The sequence below is a fragment of the Balaenoptera borealis genome (assembly GCF_965194805.1).
Source record: "Balaenoptera borealis genome assembly, chromosome: 13".
In the NCBI taxonomy this organism is placed as follows: Eukaryota; Metazoa; Chordata; class Mammalia; order Artiodactyla; family Balaenopteridae; genus Balaenoptera; species Balaenoptera borealis.
The window spans coordinates 97,864,634-97,882,720 of record NC_138870.1 but is presented as its reverse complement, the minus strand read 5'-3'; the positions used below and the strand labels follow the sequence as shown (position 1 = coordinate 97,882,720).

Below are 18,087 nucleotides of genomic sequence, written 5' to 3'. Positions count from 1 at the left end.
ACCAGAGTTCAGTGTTGTTGGCCTTTCCCATCGATGGCAAACTCGGTGCGGGTGGAGATCATGCCTGCCTTGGTCCCCCGTGTCCCTGGCAGGTGGATCCCGCACAGGACCTAACGTAGTGTAGGTGCTCAGTAAATGTTCGCTTGGTGAATGAATGCTGCCCAAAGGAGCCTAGCGCACAAAGGGAAACAAGGCCCACAGTCGCCAAGATACAGGTTAGATCCTGACATTGCCATTCCTCTTCCCCCAGCCTCTCACATCCTTCAGTGTCCTCATGCCATAGATCCTTCAAGTCTCCACCTGGGCTTCAGAATTGTCAGAATGGACCGCAGCACCAATCCCAGAATACTGTGGCCATCAGAGAAGCCCGTCAGCTACCTGGGCTTATCACCCACGTCTTCTACCTCCCTTCTGGAGCTGCAGAGGATTGCTTTTGGGGATGAGGGCAGAGAATTCTGGAAAGAAGACGACTACTGCCTGCAACTTCCAGGGCTGTCATTGCTGTGCTGTGATGAGTTTACTCTCCTTGCTTTCCACGGTGACTACTGCAAACTCTGTCTCCTCAGTCTTCCAGCCTCTCTCCTGGCTCTGCTGCACTTTGCTGTTACTTTTCCTCCTCCAATAGGAGTTTCTGTCTCCAATCTCTTCATTCAGGAAAGGATCTTGCTCTTTCAATTATTTTATCTCGAATCTCTCCAGTTCTGCCTCCCTTCTCCTTTTTTTTTTTTTTTTTTTAAACGCACAGATCTCTTCCACTATAGAAACACCTTCACTTGCTGTTACCTCCTTAACACGGAAAGCTCTTTCTGGCTGCCTCTTCACCAACCGGCATTGATGTTACTAGCTGTGTGACTTGGGCGATTACTTAATCGTTTGGCACTTGGGTCTTCTTACCTGTGAAATATGGCTCATGACCCGCAGGTGTAGAGTGAGGAGCAAAGGCAGGTGACATAGATGCTGACATCCTAGCTCAGTGTCTGGGGCTCCCGTATTGAACACATTTGTTCCCCTCCTTTATTCCTTAGCACTGTGATGCAGCTTCTGCCCTCTCGTCTCCTCTAAACTGCACTCTCACTGATCACCAGTAACTTCCTCTAATAATTCAAACGGCCGTTTGCCATAATATGTTTGCCTATTTGCATAAAGAATCACTAATAAAGGCTATGTGTGGGTGGGGTGGACATGCAGGGAACGGGATAGGCCAGGTAACTGGGAGCAAGCTTCCCAACTTACATCTTTAAATCATTTTGATTTTTGAGTCAAGTAGTTTTCCTTTTTCTTGTATTAAGTCATCCCTTTTGGCTGATTGAAATATTTAGCATTTTTGACAACCCCTCCCTCCTGCTTTGAAAACTAAAGTGTACTGATTCTCCTCCCTTTCTGACTGCTCTTTCTTTGATGATCCTTCCTTCTCACACTCCTGGAAAAGGAAGTGGTGGGAATTTCCTCAAGATTTAACCCATCTTTACTCCCCTTGGAAACCGCACGTCTGCAAGTCTTATCTTCTGAGTCCACAGGTTTCTCTAAAGTTTTGGTTCTTTTTTTTTTTAAAAAAAATGTAAATTTATTTATTTGGCTGTGTTGGGTCTTTGTTGCTGTGCGCAGGCTTTCTCTAGTTGCGGCGAGTGGGGTCCTCTCTTGTTGCGGAGCACGGGCTCTAGGCGCATGGGCTTCAGTAGTTGTGGCGCGTGGGCTCATTACTTGTGGCTCGCGGGCTCTAAAGTGCAGGCTCAGTAGTTCTGGCGCACGGGCTTAGTTGCTCCGCGGCATGTGGGATCATCCCAGACCAGGGCTTCAACCCGTGTCCCCTGCATTGGCAGGTGGATTCTTAACCACTGCACCACCAGGGAGGTCCCCAAAGTTTTGGTTCTTAATCTTCAAAGGCCACCTAGACACTTGCAGCTGGTTGTCAGTGTTATCTAAAGCAACATCTCTAAATTGGGAATTTAATTAATTAATTAATTTATAAACCTAATGAACCTAATATAGGGCAAGGTTATTTATTTATTTTTAAAATATTTATTTATTTATTTTGGCTGTGCTGGGTCTTACTTGCGGCACATGGGATGTTTTAGTTGCGGCATGAAGACTTCTTAGTTGCGGCATGTAGACTCTTAGTTGTGGCATGCGAACTCTTAGTTGCGGCATGCGAACTCTTAGTTGCGGCATGCATATGGGATCTAGGTCCCCGACCAGGGATCGAACCTGGGCCCCCTGCATTGGGAGCGTGGAGTCTTACCCACTGGACCACCAGGGAAGTCCCTAAATCGGGAATTTTACATCTATCCTTTTGTTTTTATTTCAGGCTTTTAAAATACCTAGTTTCTTAAATTCTGTTACTCATGAGGATCGTTCATTTCACAGTGGTGCCTAGTGTGTGCCAAGCATTGTACTAGGCACTGGGATATAGTGGTCAGCTGATGAGGCTTGAGTGGAGAGGGCAAAGGTGAAAAGAGAGGGAGGTAAATTTGCAGGAGCAGGTGGAAGGCAGACCATGGGAACCTGGTAGGAAATAAGGATATTTGGGGTTTTATTCTAAGCAATAGAAAACCACTAAGTTTTAGGCTGGAGGATGACTTCATCAGATTTATGTTTTGAAAAATATCATCTCAGCTCTTATGTGTAGAATGGATTGGGGGTGGGGAACTGGAGTGAATGCCAAATGAGAAACCAGTTGGGCTAATGCAGTGGACTAGGTGAGACCTAGGGGTGTAGGTGATCTAGCCTGGACAAAGGAAGTAAGTGGCAGAGGAAATGAAGAAAAGGAAGAGATTAATTTAAGAGGTGCAATCAATCCAGCTTGGTGATGGGTTAGTTACGGGGAGTAAGGAAGGGGGCAGACTCAACCGATGCTCCTAGGTCTCTAGGTTTTATTGCTGAAAGGATAGCAATGCCATTTACCATGGGGTGGGAGGAGGGGCAAGCAGGCAGGATGGACTTCTCTTTTGGGTTTATTGAGTTTGCAGAGCCATTAAGATATCCAGGTGTTTCAAAATGTTGAGCAGACAATTACATCTACAAGTCCGGAGCCCAATGGTAAGCGTTGGAAATATAAATTTAGCAGTCTTAGCACATAGATGGTAATTAAAGCCATAGGGGTTTTAGGAGCTCGAGCTGGAGAACAACACGGAAAAGAATTCTGCCCTTTCTGATGTTTACATTCCAGTGAGGGAGATGGATAATAATGACTAAACAAGATAATTTTAAAAAGTGGTTAAGTTCTGTGAAAAAAATATAGCAGGACAAGAGCATAGAGTAGCTTAGGGTGGGGATGGGGGTGACAGTTGATTACGTGAAGAGAGAACGAAGAATGGGGAGGTAAAAGTAGCCAAGTGGACAGGAAGGGAAAGTGCTGGAGGAACCAGCACTTGAAGGGGGAGCACGTCTCTTGATCACAGTTTGGAAGCAGGAATTTGGGGGGAAATTCTTCTGATACCTCTAATTTTCTCCACATATCAGCGGACACAGGATGCTTGCTGGCAGTGCCAAGGTCTCATTGCTGGTTGGTTACAGTAGATTTACAGGAGTCCTTATTTGCCCCGCAGTGACTTTTTTCCCCAAGTGGTACTGCTTTTGGTTGCTGGTGGAAAATAGAAAATAGGGTTTTTCCAAAGTGGGGATTTTAGCAACCATATTATTGAAATTATAGGCTATAAAATCTAAACTGGATTAGGAAGGAAATGAGGAAAAGGAGAGGGCTGATGGAGTCGAAGAAAGTAAATAGGCCAGCGTCCTGGGATGGCTGATGAGGTCAAAATGAAGCCAAAGAGGAGGGGGAAGCAGTCTGGGAGGACAGGAAGTCAAGGTCAAGGTTGCTGAAATTAGTGATTCTGGAGGGGAGCAATTTGGTGTGAGTATGGGAACGTGTGGCCAGGGTGACTGGGGGAAGGAGTGCAGAAACCTGGCAGTTAGGATGGATTTTCCAAGAGGACGCTGAAGTCACCTAAGGTGACAGCAGAGCCCGCAGTGGTGAAGAGGGCTGAGTCAGAGGCTAAAGTCTTGACAACCATCTTCAATTCTAAAACACACCCCCCCTTAGACATTTATGCATTTTTAAAATATCCAGAATTTAAAGTCTTTGGTGATAAAGGTCTTCATAGGTTTTGCTATGATCTCAATTCCACAAATGCAGCACTTACTTGATATAGGCAGGCCCGCAAGGTGTTTTTTTTTTTTTTTAATTTTTATTTATTTATTTATTTTTATTTATGGCTGTGTTGGGTCTTCGTTTCTGTGCAAGGGCTTTCTCTAGTTGCGGCAAGTGGGGGCCTCTCGTTATCGCGGCCTCTCTTGTTGTGCAGCACAGGCTCCAGACGCGCAGGCTCAGTAATTGTGGCTCACGGGCCCAGTTGCTCCGTGGCATGTGGGATCTTCCCAGACCAGGGCTCGAACCTGTGTCCCCTGCATTGGAAGGCAGATTCTCAACCACTGTGCCACCAGGGAAGCCCCCACAAGGTGTTTTTGACATCTAGTTCCCCTCTCCTGACCTCACATTTCCTGGTGTTTTCTTATTTTATGGTAAGAATTGGATGGTATATAGCCTACCACTTTGTACAGCAGACTTGCTTAAGACCATTTTCTTAGAATTCCAGGTGTCTTTCAGCCAAGGCATTTTGGCGTGATAACTTTGGAATCCAATCTAGGTTCCTAGCATGGTGACTGAAACAAGTTTCAATTAAGTGATGAATATTTACATGGTATGCTTAGAGCAGTGACCTAATGTAAACATTATAGGAAGCAATCAGTCAGTGTTATCTACTACTAGCTGATTAAATTATGCTGAGCTGCACTTCCTCATGAAATGGGTTTGCCACTACCTATTTCACACAGCATTCTGAGAATGAAGTCAGACACGACACTACCTGGGAATTAGAAGGTCTTAGTTTCCTTCCATTGCTCCCCTTTGCCCTTCTAGCGCTGTTGCATGGTCACATGTCTAACGAGTCTCCAGCAGCTAACAATAAGTAAGAAACTGTTCAGATGGGAACAAGCTGGCTTTCAGGGTAAGGCTCTCCCGCTCCTCCGCAGTGGTGAGCACCGGAAGCAGGGCGGGGGTGCTGGCGGGTGGCTTCGTGGACAGAGCTGGCACGCTGTCACCTTCCCGGGCTGCAGCAGAGCCCCGGCAGGCATTGTCCCTCTGCCCTCCTCCACTCGGTAGTGTCTTCACTCCAGAGGCACACGAGGCTCAAACGGGATGACAACGAAAGGTAGCAGGAGAACCTGAATTTCTTTCAGAGACTCTGAAGCCGGCAGCGTGGCAGGCAGCAAGGAGCACACACCCACCAGCGGCTGGTCAACCTGACAACTCCAGCAACACAAACATAACAAGACAAGATAGACAAAGTGGAGGCCCAGTCCAGATGCTGAATGTCAGACAGCTTTTATGTGTGGGGCAGGGCGAGGGAGTACAGTAGAAGAAATACAAACATTCAACAGACGAGCAAATTAAACTGGCAGAATGAAACAGGAAACCACAATAAATGCTTAGCAGCCAAACACATTTATTAGTCTTTTTTCTTTTTTTTTTTTTTCCAGGAACCCAAAAATATTTTGTAGTTATAATGTAAGCAACTGAGTTGCACATAATACAATCATATCTTTCCAAAATAAAATAAAATAAAAAACTAAACAAAAACAAAAATAAGCTGCTTAAAAGCCCAAAAAAACCCTTCAGAAAACTCATATATGCATTACATCATCTCTCAGTTTTAATGAAATGACGACGACTTAATTCCTTATTACTCAACCTGTCACATCCAATAAAAGACCACCCTTTAGTTTTTTTTGTTTTTGACTTTTTTTTTTTGAAATCCAGCATGAGAAATACAGTACCTGCTATGGCAAAAAATACACATAAAATGCAACTTTTCAGCTTATTTGTACATTAGTAGAGTTTAACATTTTATTGTTTTTTAAGTGAACCAGTGATTTTAAGTACCACTATACTAAAAAAGTAAAATAAAATATAGAAAAGGGGGGCCCAGCCTGCCATGCAAGTGCACCTCTAAAGTGCCTAGTTTCTGTGTCCATGTAAAACCAGTCATATGAGGAGCAATTTCAACATATGGGAGTTTGATTAAACCTCTATGTTTAAGAGAGAAAAAAAAAAAAAAGACAATGCCATATCCTCCCTTTTCTCCCCTCAAACTTCCTTAAATCCCGTCATCCACTTTCTCTATGGCCCACCAGTAGAGAGAAAAGAAAGCCACCAAAATAACATTGTAAAAGCTATTTCAAGTATAAGAAAAACAAAACACTTCTAGGTAACTTGCAGAGAGCATCAAAATTGTGCAGCTATTTAGTCATGTTTACAGGTTTTGTTTCTGCGGACAGTGTTTCAGATGAGAGGATTTTTGCTGTACCTTCCTGTTACCTGTTTGTGTGCAAAGTTGGAAAGCTGCCTTTGAAAGATCCAGCCTCTTTCTGATGCCCTTCTCTGCACCTTCTGTGAAAGGGGGCAAGGAGAGAAGCGAAGGGAGGAGCAACGCGTCCCAGGCCATCAGGTGGTACTGCTCCGTCTCTCCTCTGCGCCATCCCCCGGGGCCCTCACTTCTCTTGTTCACCATCAGTGACCTAACTCTCATTGCAGAGATTCCCATATTCAGTTTCCTGATTTGGTAGGATGTATTTTACTATGTAAACATAGCCCCCTAGGATTATGGAACCCAAAGCAGCATATATATCTCCATCTAAATGGAGAAAGAAAAAATAGTCCAGAAACCTCTCCTCGGGTTGCTTCTGTTATCTGTTTTTGGTTACTCGAAACAGGGAGGGGTGGGGTGGGCACAGAGTAAGTCATAAGCAAATAGTGGAGAGTTAGGAGTGGGCATGGTTGAGCCGTTGCGTCTGCTTTTTTTTTTCCTCCAGGAAGGGTTTTTTTCTTTTTTTTAAACCTGTTAAAAATGTTCCTGCACCTTAAGTCATACTGAGGTTAAGGCCAAGGGTGCAGAATCTTGTGCACGTGTCTCTGTGAGCACATTCACGGTGCATGCACCATTTTTTATGTCTTCTGTGAGATCACTGGACACACTTTGGTCACTGGTGTGTGCAAAGGGTGGTGGGGGGGAGTGTCCCAGGACAGAAGTGCAGAGATCAGCAGAGCCCTTTGGGAGCGTCACAGAGGGACAGAAGGGCAGGAAAAACTCAGGAGGGACCAGAGGAAGGAGACTGATAGAAAAGGGGCTTCCACACAAACAACAGAAATAAAATCCGCAGGTCGACAGCGCCCAGATCAGAAGGTGGGTGGTGGATATGCGTGCATTTATCATCAAGCTTCTTCCCTCAAAGGAAGTCGTCAGTAGACAAAGATCAGCGAGCCCAACCTAAAAAGGGCTTCCTGACAGATACAGGGTTTATCTTTAAGATGGGGGGAGCTAGGGGGTTTGCGAAGAAGCTATTCAAAATGATCTATTCTGGTCCTGCCTCATGAGCGGCCAAATCTAGGAGAGCAGTAGCTGACAGATCCCTACAAGCAGCACTCGTTAAACTTATTTACCTCTACCTAAAGTCAGCTTCAAGCCTTGTGGAGGGAGGGACACCTGAGGGTGCGCGGGCCTTTCAGGGAGGTTGCCTGCACGTCTCAGATGATTCCTTCTAAGTAAGAAATCAATTCATTTCCAGAGCATCGCAAAGCGACACGGCTATGAATTCTACAGCACAAAATTGAAATGCCAGGGACTGATTCTCTTTATGATCTACAGAATGCTACTCAGTTACTCAAAGTATGTGTGTGTGTGTGCGTGTGTGTGTGTGTGTGTTTGAACCAAGAAAGGTTGAGAACTCAAGGTCTCGGGAGAAAACATTCTGGAGTCCCTGGAGGGGATGGATCTTCTGGAAGAGAGAAATCCAGACACTCCCTACTCTGGAACTAGAGCTAGAATAGATGGCATCTATTCAGAGCAGGGTTTAAACACTGGTCTGTCGTCACTGTGTATGGGAGGCAATGGAGAGAACATCACCCCACAAATGCAAGTCCACTCCCCTGACCTGTTCTGCTTTCTCTTCTTAAACATGAAAGAATAAGATCTAAAACTTCTGATGCCTTTAAAAAAAAGTGGAAAACATCATATTTTAGGGTTACTTTCACAGCAAAGAAAAAATTGTAAAAGTTATCCTGCTATCTACACGTTCATATTTTTCCAAGGATAACCCACCGATGTCAGAAAAGGAGGGGAGTTAAGGGTCTGCACTGCAGGGGAAATGTACCTCGAGGTATTGTTTTGTGTTAGACAGCTGAAACGTCAGAATTTTATTTTTTTGTTTTCTTTTTTGTCTAAAGGCAATCTAACAGATTGGAACCCTGATGAGATCGTGCCTGTGCAGGCTGGCAGGGGCACGAGGAGACTGTGATCAAGTCTGTTACTAGTTACAGTACTGTGAACATCAACAGCAAAACTGCTGCAGGGAAACACTGGCTCCAGGCACGGCAGTCTCTTGCTTCCGATACTGTGTGTTGCCAATAATGCCTAGACCAGAGCAATGCAAGGGCCACGACTGACTGCAGGAAGGGTCAACAGAGGGATGCTGTCAGGACAGGAGGCTGTGGGCTTTCCCGTGTCAAACACCTCACTGCTCACTAGCTACACACAGCTTAACACCTGCAAGGGAAGCAGAGAGGCCACATATGGCGGAGGGCTAGTGGACAGGGAAGAGCAGCCCTGTTTGCCTGTCAAGCAACAGACCTCTTCCCCATAGAGCAAGAAAGTTTCCTTACAATTAAATTCACTTAAAAATGACTAAGAAAGAAGAAAGAAAAATTAAAATGGAGCGAGGAGGAGGAGGAGTTTTTTCTGAAATGACATAAAGATTAAGGTCAGCACGCGTGAGGCAAGGTTTCCTGAGCTTGAAAGGGTTCTGAGTTCAGGACAGGGTGAGCACTTTTTTCCAGAAAACAGGGGGCCTTCGGGGCCCTCCTGTTGCACCAGGCTGACACCGCACGGCTAGGATGGAGGTCCTGTACCACACTGGCTGGTAGGGGCTGCAGGCCCCCCAGGAAGTGCCAGGCCGGACTCACAGGTCTCTTTCTACCTCACTGTGCCGACCTTACCGCTTCTTACTCTCACTCCCCTTCCCTGCCAGCTTGAGGGGATACCATGGACACAGAAACTGTAGAACAAGGATACAAAGCTACTTCCTTCCCCCTTCTGCCCTCTCCTCCCACCCCCCCTTTGCAGAATGCATAGTTACAATTCACACGTTACAAAGTAAAGAAGCAATGATGACCACATATGGGACCTTTTTTTTTTTTGAAAAAAGAAAAATCCAACAACCTCTTCTTAAGTTCAGTATCAAAATTCACATTTGCATAATAATACATTTCAAGGCCATTAGAGAGGAATGAGAGTGAAGCCCCGGAAGCTGCAGCATCTCTCCTCCCTGTGTCTTCCTGAATGAAGCTGAAGGAATCTTGCGGAGGGATTGTTTTCCTCTTTGGGGAGTTCTGAGGAATTATGGAAATGGCCCTTAGCATTCACTTGATTTCTCTTTAGAAAAGAGAGGGAGTGGGGAGAAGAGGTGGAATTGTTTAAAACAAACATGAAACAAAGGAAGAGACACTGCAGATTTCTATGTTTAACTATAATAGTTCTGAAGAAATAAAATATGATTGCAGATTTTTCTCTTTTCTTTCACAAACACGTCAATCTTATCCTCTCAAAAGCCTTTTCCTCGTGTGTGATACCCTGTTTGCACAAACAGCAACATTATGTGACTTCCATTCGGGAAAAGAATTGCCTTCTCAGGACACAGACTCAAAGGGTGGCAACGCGCTGCCTGCCCCGCGTGAGGCAGGAGGGAGAAAAGCCTTCTCGACGTGCACGAGTGTGTCACAAGCATCACCACATTTCAGTTCTCCAGTGCTCACAGGAAAACAAAGACTAAACCAGCCACAGCCACAGCCATGCACGCACACACATAAACACGAAGACGACCAGGCAATGCAGAGAGATTAAGTTCAACCTGCACTCTTGGACTAACCAGGTCTCTGTCATCTGTGCACCATCACCTCGTCATCCCCTCTCCCAAGTCCCGGAACCTCTCCCCCACAACTCTACACTGTGCAATAAAAACGCCCCGGGGACGGTCCGGAGAAATGCCGACTTCCCTAAAGACCAAGCTGACCGTCTTTCTGTTTTATCCCAATGGGTAGGTTCTTCCTAAAACAGACGGTCTCTGAACTCACAAAGGCACATTCAGAAATACTACACTTAAGTAATTAATTCCTTGGACAAAATTAAAAAGGGGTGGTGGGTAGGGGTGGTGTTTTAAACACATATATTTTAACTTATCCCGAAACGTCTGGCAAGAAGTGTCATGCTGAATGCAGCACTTGGTGAAAAACTCTACTACCTTTAAAAGGTACGTAACTTCTTTAAGGGTTCCAAAGGTTTTTGCTCTGTTTTGTATAAGTAGTCCCCTTTTTCATTTTTGGCGAACACACGCAGGATACACTCTCTTCCTCTCCATAAAGCTCTGCTGTCAGGCTGGTCCTGCAGCGAGGTGGCTCCTGGCATCCCGTCACCTCTCACAACCCAGCCCTCCGAGGACTGTGCACACCTTTCAGGACCCCAAGGAGAAGGACCGCCAGATGCAGTAAGAGGTCCAGGGAAGTGGGGGACCAGAAAGGAAGGAAAGCACTTCGCTCCACAACATTGGAAGCTACTCCACAGTTTCTCTTTTGCTGCTCACCAACAGCAGCAAAGAGGACTTTCACTTTTTGAGAAAAACAACCCCAGCTAATTAATATTGGCTCAAAATGGATCAATTCCAATTGGGAATTTACTTTCAAAACAATGATTTATATTTTGAAAGTGAAATTGAGGCACAAAGTGCTTTAGGGAAACACTATTTCTTTTCAATTTAAAACAGAACACTTCTTGCCTCTTTCTGACCTTTCTCCTCCCGTGAACAAAACAAGCGTTTGTCACAATGAAGAACCAACAGCTGAATTTTGCAGAGACCTTTTACTCAGGGCAGTACCATTTTTCCTGGTGTGCACAGCTGTCGTTAAAAACAAATTCAGGTGTACGGCTAACTGAAGAGGAAATTATTTAAATTCTGTGAGGCAAACATTGGCAGTCTCTATCACTTTTGCTATTTTATTTTGGTGGTGGTTGGAGGTTACTGTAAGAGGCTGACAGTTTAAAAACCACTCAAATGTTCAAATACGTGGTAATTAATCCAGATCTAGTCCGAGTGACCGTAAACATGAGGATGACATGGATGGCCAGCCGGTGGGGTGCAGCCCTGCTTCCTGACCGGTGTTCCCTTCACCATCCCGTGCACGTCTGTGGCCTCTTTCCTCTGCTGAAGCGGGCAGGGTCATTGCTCAATTTTAATTATGTTATTACTATGTTCATAGATTCTTGAAGTTGACAATTATTTCAAATAAAGAATGTGATGCCAGTACCTCCTCTGTCAAATTTCAGGTCAAGAAAACAACGCCATCATTGACAAATGGGGACCATCTCTGAAAATACACACACCTTTGGCACTGGCCATAAACCTACAGGCCTTATCACAGGGTGTGCACTAACTCTGGAAATAGAGATAATATTCTATGTTTTGTAATAGACTGATGATGTCCTTGACAACATTTTATACACCTGCCTGTTTCTAGACTGCTTGCACACCCTGTACTTGTGGAGAAAGAAAGCAGAGAGGCTGTGGTGCAGTTCTGCAGCCGAGGGGAAGGGCACTCCATTTTCTGATAACTGCTGAGGTTATACACACGGGCCAGACTATTTTCATCTGCACTATCGCACGCAGCCTTAGTTGTACACTCACGGGAGGGAAAACAATAAGATTTCTCTTTGTAGTAACACTAAGAAGTGTAGTTAATGCATAGACGTGAAGTATGACAAAACTTGGCGAAACACTGGAGAAGAAAAGGTTTGATTTCTTTTTTTTAACCAGCTAAAAATGTATCTCTACTCCTAAAGACCTTATAGATAAGTAAAAGAAAACAACCCGAACTCAAAACAGTAACCTAGAGTGTTGTATGCTGAATTTGAACTCTGAGGATGGGGGAGAAGGGGACCTTTTCAACATAAAGACTCAGTTGTTCCCTAATCTTAGAGATGGCTACTACAGCCAAGTCTGCTGAAAACATCCTGTTCACACAGCAGAGAAGGGGCTCGGCCTAAGCATTCTGCTCAGCTCACAGACATCTTCATTCTGTTTAACAGTCAAGATGGCAGAATAGAAAAAATAAAACTAAAAAGTACGCAGCATCTGAGGTCGATATGGAATCTGGCTGTTAATCTTACAAAAACTGCCCCCCCTCCCCCGCAAAAAGTGGTGAAAGTGAGAGTGAATACTTGCAACTAGTTAATAGCCTGTGAAATTTTAGTTGCTGCTAGCTATATTAATAACAGGTCTTCCAAATTCTTCAATAGGATTTTTTTTTTCTTTTCTTTCTTTCTGCATATCTTACACACCACATGCAACCCACAGGAACTTGGAAGAACCAACTGCTAACTTCTGCTACATACACGTCAGAAGAGGTGGGAAAGTTCTTAGAACAGGAGCCACAGTAATAGAAAATCAAGTTGCTATAAATAAAACTGACTGAATGGCAATCAAGGCGTAATGTTGATTTACTGGGGGACACTGATGAAAGGATGTGCTTTGGAACCTTAACTTGCAGCACTACTAAGTTAACTTCCGTGAATGTTGTAAATGAAAAACATCAAGGGCTGGGGACTTGGGGGATCAGAGACGCCACATGGACCATCCATTTCGTCACAGTGTCTAGGAGATCTGTACTTTTTTTTTAAACACCTAAAATTAGGTCATGGCACTGGATCTTAATTGCCAGGAGAGGTCTCCGGTCTGATGGAAGACTTCCCTTCCCCTTCTAGCGCTTCTTTCCTTTTGGCTACTCATGTGGTAGACAGAAACCAAGTTCATGATGTTTGAGTGCGGGATATCTCTGGCCACTAGTAATCAAGTGTTTAAAAATATACAGGAACTGGTAAAAATTGGAAAGCTCAAGTTTACATGATCAAAATGTTCATGAAGTAAATCTATGTAATGAGAGGTCACCAGCAAGCCCCTATACCCATGCCAGAATGCAGTGGACGAGAAGATGCTTCCGCCACATTTTCTAAGTGTACTGAAGCCATCTAACCTCTCAGCAGACATGGCTCTTGCCAAGGAATACCATGGAAAGAAAAGTTTTCCTCTTCCATTACATCCTCACTATATCCTGTTCTTAGGTCACTGACAACCAAAAAAGCAAAGCTTCCAGCAACTGGTCAAGAAAAAGGGAGTTGATGGGAAAGGGAGGAGACAAAGGAGAAGAGCAGAAAAATAGGAACCCCTTTCTAATGGCCTGACACAAAGAGCCTTTCCAAGTCACTGCAGTTGTCACGGGAGAAGCCGATACACAGTAACAAAGGGTGACAGCACGAGGAAGGATCTTGGTATCCCACATTATCAAGACATAAAAGCATACTTCCTTGATTTCTGTTTCTTTAATGACTTTAAATTTAGCCCACTGCCTTTGGGGCCTGTCCAGAACCACTCCAATTTCTGTAACGGGTGAGTGTCTTACTGTCTGGAGCGACGGGACCACATGCACATACGCACGAGTTCCTCTTGCTTAGGATGTGTGGGTGTATGTACGAAGGCACTAAAGCGGTTTCAGAGAAACTGCAGGCAGCAACCCCACCCACTCCCTTTACCTGTCGAGCAGGAGTTTCTTTCCTACTGGGAAGCTTAGGTGTTTAAAAGAAGCTGTGGTCATGCTTGGGAATTCTAACCCCTGGCCCAGGAGGGAATACAAAAGGAGAATTCGACATCACCAAAAACTGAAAGGAAACACTCCACATCTCCCGCTGGGGGATGGGGATAATTAAGCAGCAGATCTTCAAAACAGCAATTAAAATGAGCACAATGGTAGCTGGGAGCTAAAAAAGTAAAACCACTTGTTCCTTATTAGATTCTTCTACTTTCTCCTCCTCCCTTAACAAACGGAGGTAAGACGGACATTCTTCATTAATAGAACAGTCCATAGATATTTTTCCTCTAGTAATGCCTACATTTAAAATTTGTTCCAAAAATTATTAACCTATATTTCCTAACTCTTTACATAGATTCTCAGCAATCCAACCGTACTACTTTACAGATTAGAGTTACTTTTTTTTTTTAAGCTGTTGTTTCTTTCTTTGATCCTTTCTTTTGTTGCTGTGGTTGGGGAGACAGGGCGAAAGGTTCCTTTAAAGAAAACTAAAAATTCCAAGGGGAGATTTAAATGTTCAGTCTTAAACGGAAAGGAATAAAGTGATGGCATTCCCATTTATACACACCAAACACTCTCCCACTAAATTATACACAATTTCCAATGAATCCATGCTAGAGCTCTTATAAAGCTTAATCCTTCTCCCATATCTTTTAAGCTCGTGAATTTACCTGTTGCTGCTAAATTGATAATTTTTAAAAAATATTTCTTTCTACGTGTTTTAAAATGTGTGATCCCCAGTATGACAATAACGTTTGGAGACTTTTCTTTTTACATTTTAAGTAAAAATTGTTTAAACTTTCTGAAGTTTCAGGAACTTGTAAAAGTTTATTAAACAGGAAAGAAACAGCCGTCTATCTAGGATAAGATACGGTTAAATAAACCATCTTCCAAAATCTGGCTTCCTACCCTAGAATTCCTGAGAATGCTTGCAAATTTTAAAGCAGGAAAATAAATGTTAAAAACAAAAAACACTGTTAAATGCTCCCAGAGTTAGTCTTCATCTAAAATATATATTTATATGTATATATATATGCACTTTTTGGTCTTTTTTTAAGTTTTTAGTTTTTTTCCCTTTAAGCTTATGATGGAAGAACATTTTAGCTTCTCATGTTTATTTTTACATATTTCAAATCCCTCATTATGTCTTGTAAACAAGAGGGGCTCTAGCACCCGGCTTTCACCGCAGTATCGTAAGGAACTCAACCAACCCATAGTGCAGGTCAAGGAACCAACAGGCAGGAAGAGAGGAGGGTGGGGCAGGACATGCCAGGAAGCCACGAGCCGCAGCTCGCCTGAGCCTCAGGACATGCTCCCGGCCCAGCGACACTCAGACTCAGCCTTCTGTAGATGTGTGCTCACAGCTGCTCTTCACCTGGAGGCCACCACACATGCCAGGGCATTGCCCCCCTAGGCAGAGAGCAGTCGGTGGGGCTCGAAGGAGACATTCTGTGCGTGGGCAGAAGTGCAAGGGGCATGGTGGTGATGAAAACCGGAGGGCACAGTTAGTTTTCTAAAGGCATCCGATGGGACCAAACCAACGCTAGAAACTCAAGTTTGACCACCTACCCACACAGGGTTCATAAAGACTTGCATGAGCAAGCGCTCACTTGAATTATGCACGTCAATCTCTTTTGAGGCTAGGTTTATAATCAACAGAGTAAACTGAGAGGACTACAGAATTCCCATTCTTTGTCTCACAAAACCACTTAAATGCAAATAATTGGTTTTTGCCTTTTCCTATACACAGCCGCCCACCCACCCACAGACACAAGCTAAAAGTCAAATACATTATTAGGCATTGTTGTATCCTTCACTGAAGATGCTAAAGAAAGAAAAACTCCCTTGTCCTCACTAGCAGCAAGTTACGGAGGACAGTAGAGGTCTGCTCCCACCAAGGGTTGGAATGGGCAGGTATTTGCTGGTACAGAATGTCGGCACTTTATGTTAAACAGTATAATGCAGACGGGGATGTCCACACAAGTGCTAGCACGTTACCGGCACACGTCCCCCCCCCCACCTCCCCCCCGCCCCGCCAGCCATCTGTTTTGTATAAAGGGGTACCCTTTAGGTCTGCTGTAACTCTTCACAAAAAGCAGTTTGATACATTTTGATTCCAACATAAGTACATACATGTTGGTGATAACTGTGGATTAAAAGTTGCCCCCTATTCGGCCCAGAGTACTACTACATTGATGCTTAAAAAAAAAAAAGTCTTTAAATACCGAAATAAAAAAAGCAACGTTACAAGGAAAAAAAAAAAAAGAGGTCAAAACCAAAAAAAAGGTGCAATACTTAAGTCTTTGCTAAGTTATACCTGCCTAAGCAAAACCACATACACAGGAAATACACAACACAGAGGAACAAAAGGAAACGCTTGAAGTACACACTGGTTTAAGAACATTCGTTAAGTAAACGTTTCTGTCAGTGATGGCCTGGTGCTGTAACACGCCACGGCCTGGCACAGGTAACGCTCAGCAAGAAGGGAGCAGAGAGGGAGGGGCTGCGGATGCTTGCAGGAGGCTGCTCACAACTTATTTTTTTTTTCTGTTTTTGTAAAATGTTAAAGAGGAACAACAGAAATTTTAAATTCAGCATTACCTGACTTTCTGACCAATTTCTCATACCTGATTACACAAGAAAGGGGGAACACAGTTTTTCTGCTTTTGAGACATCACATCGTTAAAAGCTATCTTACTGTCTGTTCCCATTCAGACTAATGAAAAGGCCAGCATGAAATTTAACAGATATTCAGATGTGCCTACTAGTAGCCACTTAATTCAAAAAACAGAAATAAATAAACACACAGTTGCTCCAAGAGGTACCTCCTGCTCTCCTAGTTTTGGGGACTTGGCAGTGCTCCACTCTACTGCTAGGTCAAAAGAAAAGAGACAGAAAACTCACGCTCGGGCTACTTTGCAAATGTAAAGGAGCTCCCTGCTATCCTCATTAAAAAGCACTCTGTTCATCTCAGTACAGCCCAACGGGGTGGCTTCAGTAGCAGTGGCTCCCCAGGTGCTCGTGCTCCTGTGTTCTCATGGTTAAAAAAAATAAAAATAAAAAGCAGATGGCCGGCCAGCCAGCCTGCGGACTGTCAGCAATGCAGCTTTCTGAGAAATCAGGATGGGGAGGAGGAGGAGGAGGACACAGGCGCGCGCACACACACACACACACACACACAGAGACAGAGAGAAGGATGCACGCGAATGCACATGAACACACGTGCACACACATACCAGAACGAGCATGCCTGGGCAGTTACATGTGCCAGAACACACTGGTATTTATCAACCAGCCAATCACAATTTTTTTTTCTTTTTTTTTGTTTTTTTTTTTTTTTAGGTTTTTTGTGTTTTTGTTTTTAAAGTGAGGCTCCGTCAAGTCTTCCCTCCCCCCACCCCAACAATTCTTTTGAATTCCCCTCCCTCCCAAACATGGTAGACCTAAGGACGGAAACACACCCAGTGCAAACAAAGTTAAAAAGCTATTTTTTTTTTCAGTATATATGTTTCTTAGCAACAACTTCCATATAACATGAAAAAAGTGAAAAACTAGAAACTAATTTTTTTAATTTTTTTGTGTTTAAATTTAAATGGTATGTGTACTTGCTTCACATTGTCTTTCTAGGTTGGCGTTCATGATTCAAGTATTTCAAGAGTGATATGTTCTCTTTTTGGATTCATATTCCAAACGAAAAAACTGAAGTTATAAGGGAGGCAACTATGTGCTCAGACAGTCTGTCAATGACCCACCTTTTTTTCTCTCTCCGTTTTCTTTTTTCCTTTTAAAAATGTATTTATTGCAAGTTGAAAAAAAAAACGAAAAGGTCAAGTTAGTGCTGCTGCTGTTCCAAAAAAGGTCACGAGGTCAGAGTTGAAAGTTCTAAGTTCAGATTGAATCCGACCCTCCTCCCAGAAGGTCACCAGGTAGTAAAGGAGCAGGGCTGCCCATCCTATGGGGGTCTTCCACGGTCGGGACTCCCCACAAGCTAGAAGAATAGTTTGGGGGTCCCCACAATGAAGCGCCAGCAAGATCGGCCCCGCTGCTGCCACCAGCACTGCTGCTCCATTGCCCGAGCCCTGTGGACCCACCGAAAAGATTCAGAGCAGGTCCGACGGGATCTGACTGGGTCTGGCCGGTCTCCAGGGACTGCCAACCCGCTGCGGGTGCACTCGGGGTCGCCGCAGGGGTAGGGGGCTGAGCTTGTGCCAGAAAGCGGCTAACTTCATCATCAGTGGCAAACTCAGCCAGGATGGTAGTGTTTCCCAACACACACCTGGAAAAAAGGGGAGGGAAAGAGCTATGCATTTGAGGAAACTCCTAAAAGCATGCACAGGGACTGAGTA

The 18,087-nt window shown here is 44.2% G+C and overlaps 1 protein-coding gene and 1 long non-coding RNA gene across 14 annotated transcripts in view; one reads left to right on the top strand and one right to left on the bottom strand.

Moving 5' to 3' along the window:
• The first annotated feature begins 2,158 nt into the window (after window positions 1–2,158).
• LOC309610248 lies at window positions 2,159–6,118 on the top strand. The gene is made up of 2 exons (XR_014233799.1): window positions 2,159–4,455; window positions 4,916–6,118. It is a non-coding gene; the product is annotated as an uncharacterized lncRNA (long non-coding RNA).
• A 618-nt stretch (window positions 6,119–6,736) lies between these two features.
• TNRC6B (trinucleotide repeat containing adaptor 6B) overlaps window positions 6,737–18,087 on the bottom strand; it is a 258,554-nt gene continuing 247,203 nt past the window's right edge. For 11 of the 13 annotated variants that reach the window (XM_082352722.1, XM_082352723.1, XM_082352715.1 and 8 more), the window contains one exon: window positions 6,737–18,017. In XM_082352722.1, coding sequence (XP_082208848.1) covers window positions 17,630–18,017 — 388 coding nt within the window. In that variant the 3' untranslated portion in view covers window positions 6,737–17,629. The remainder of the gene's footprint in view (window positions 18,018–18,087) is intronic. The other 2 variants (XR_014233775.1, XR_014233776.1) reach the window with 2 other exon arrangements.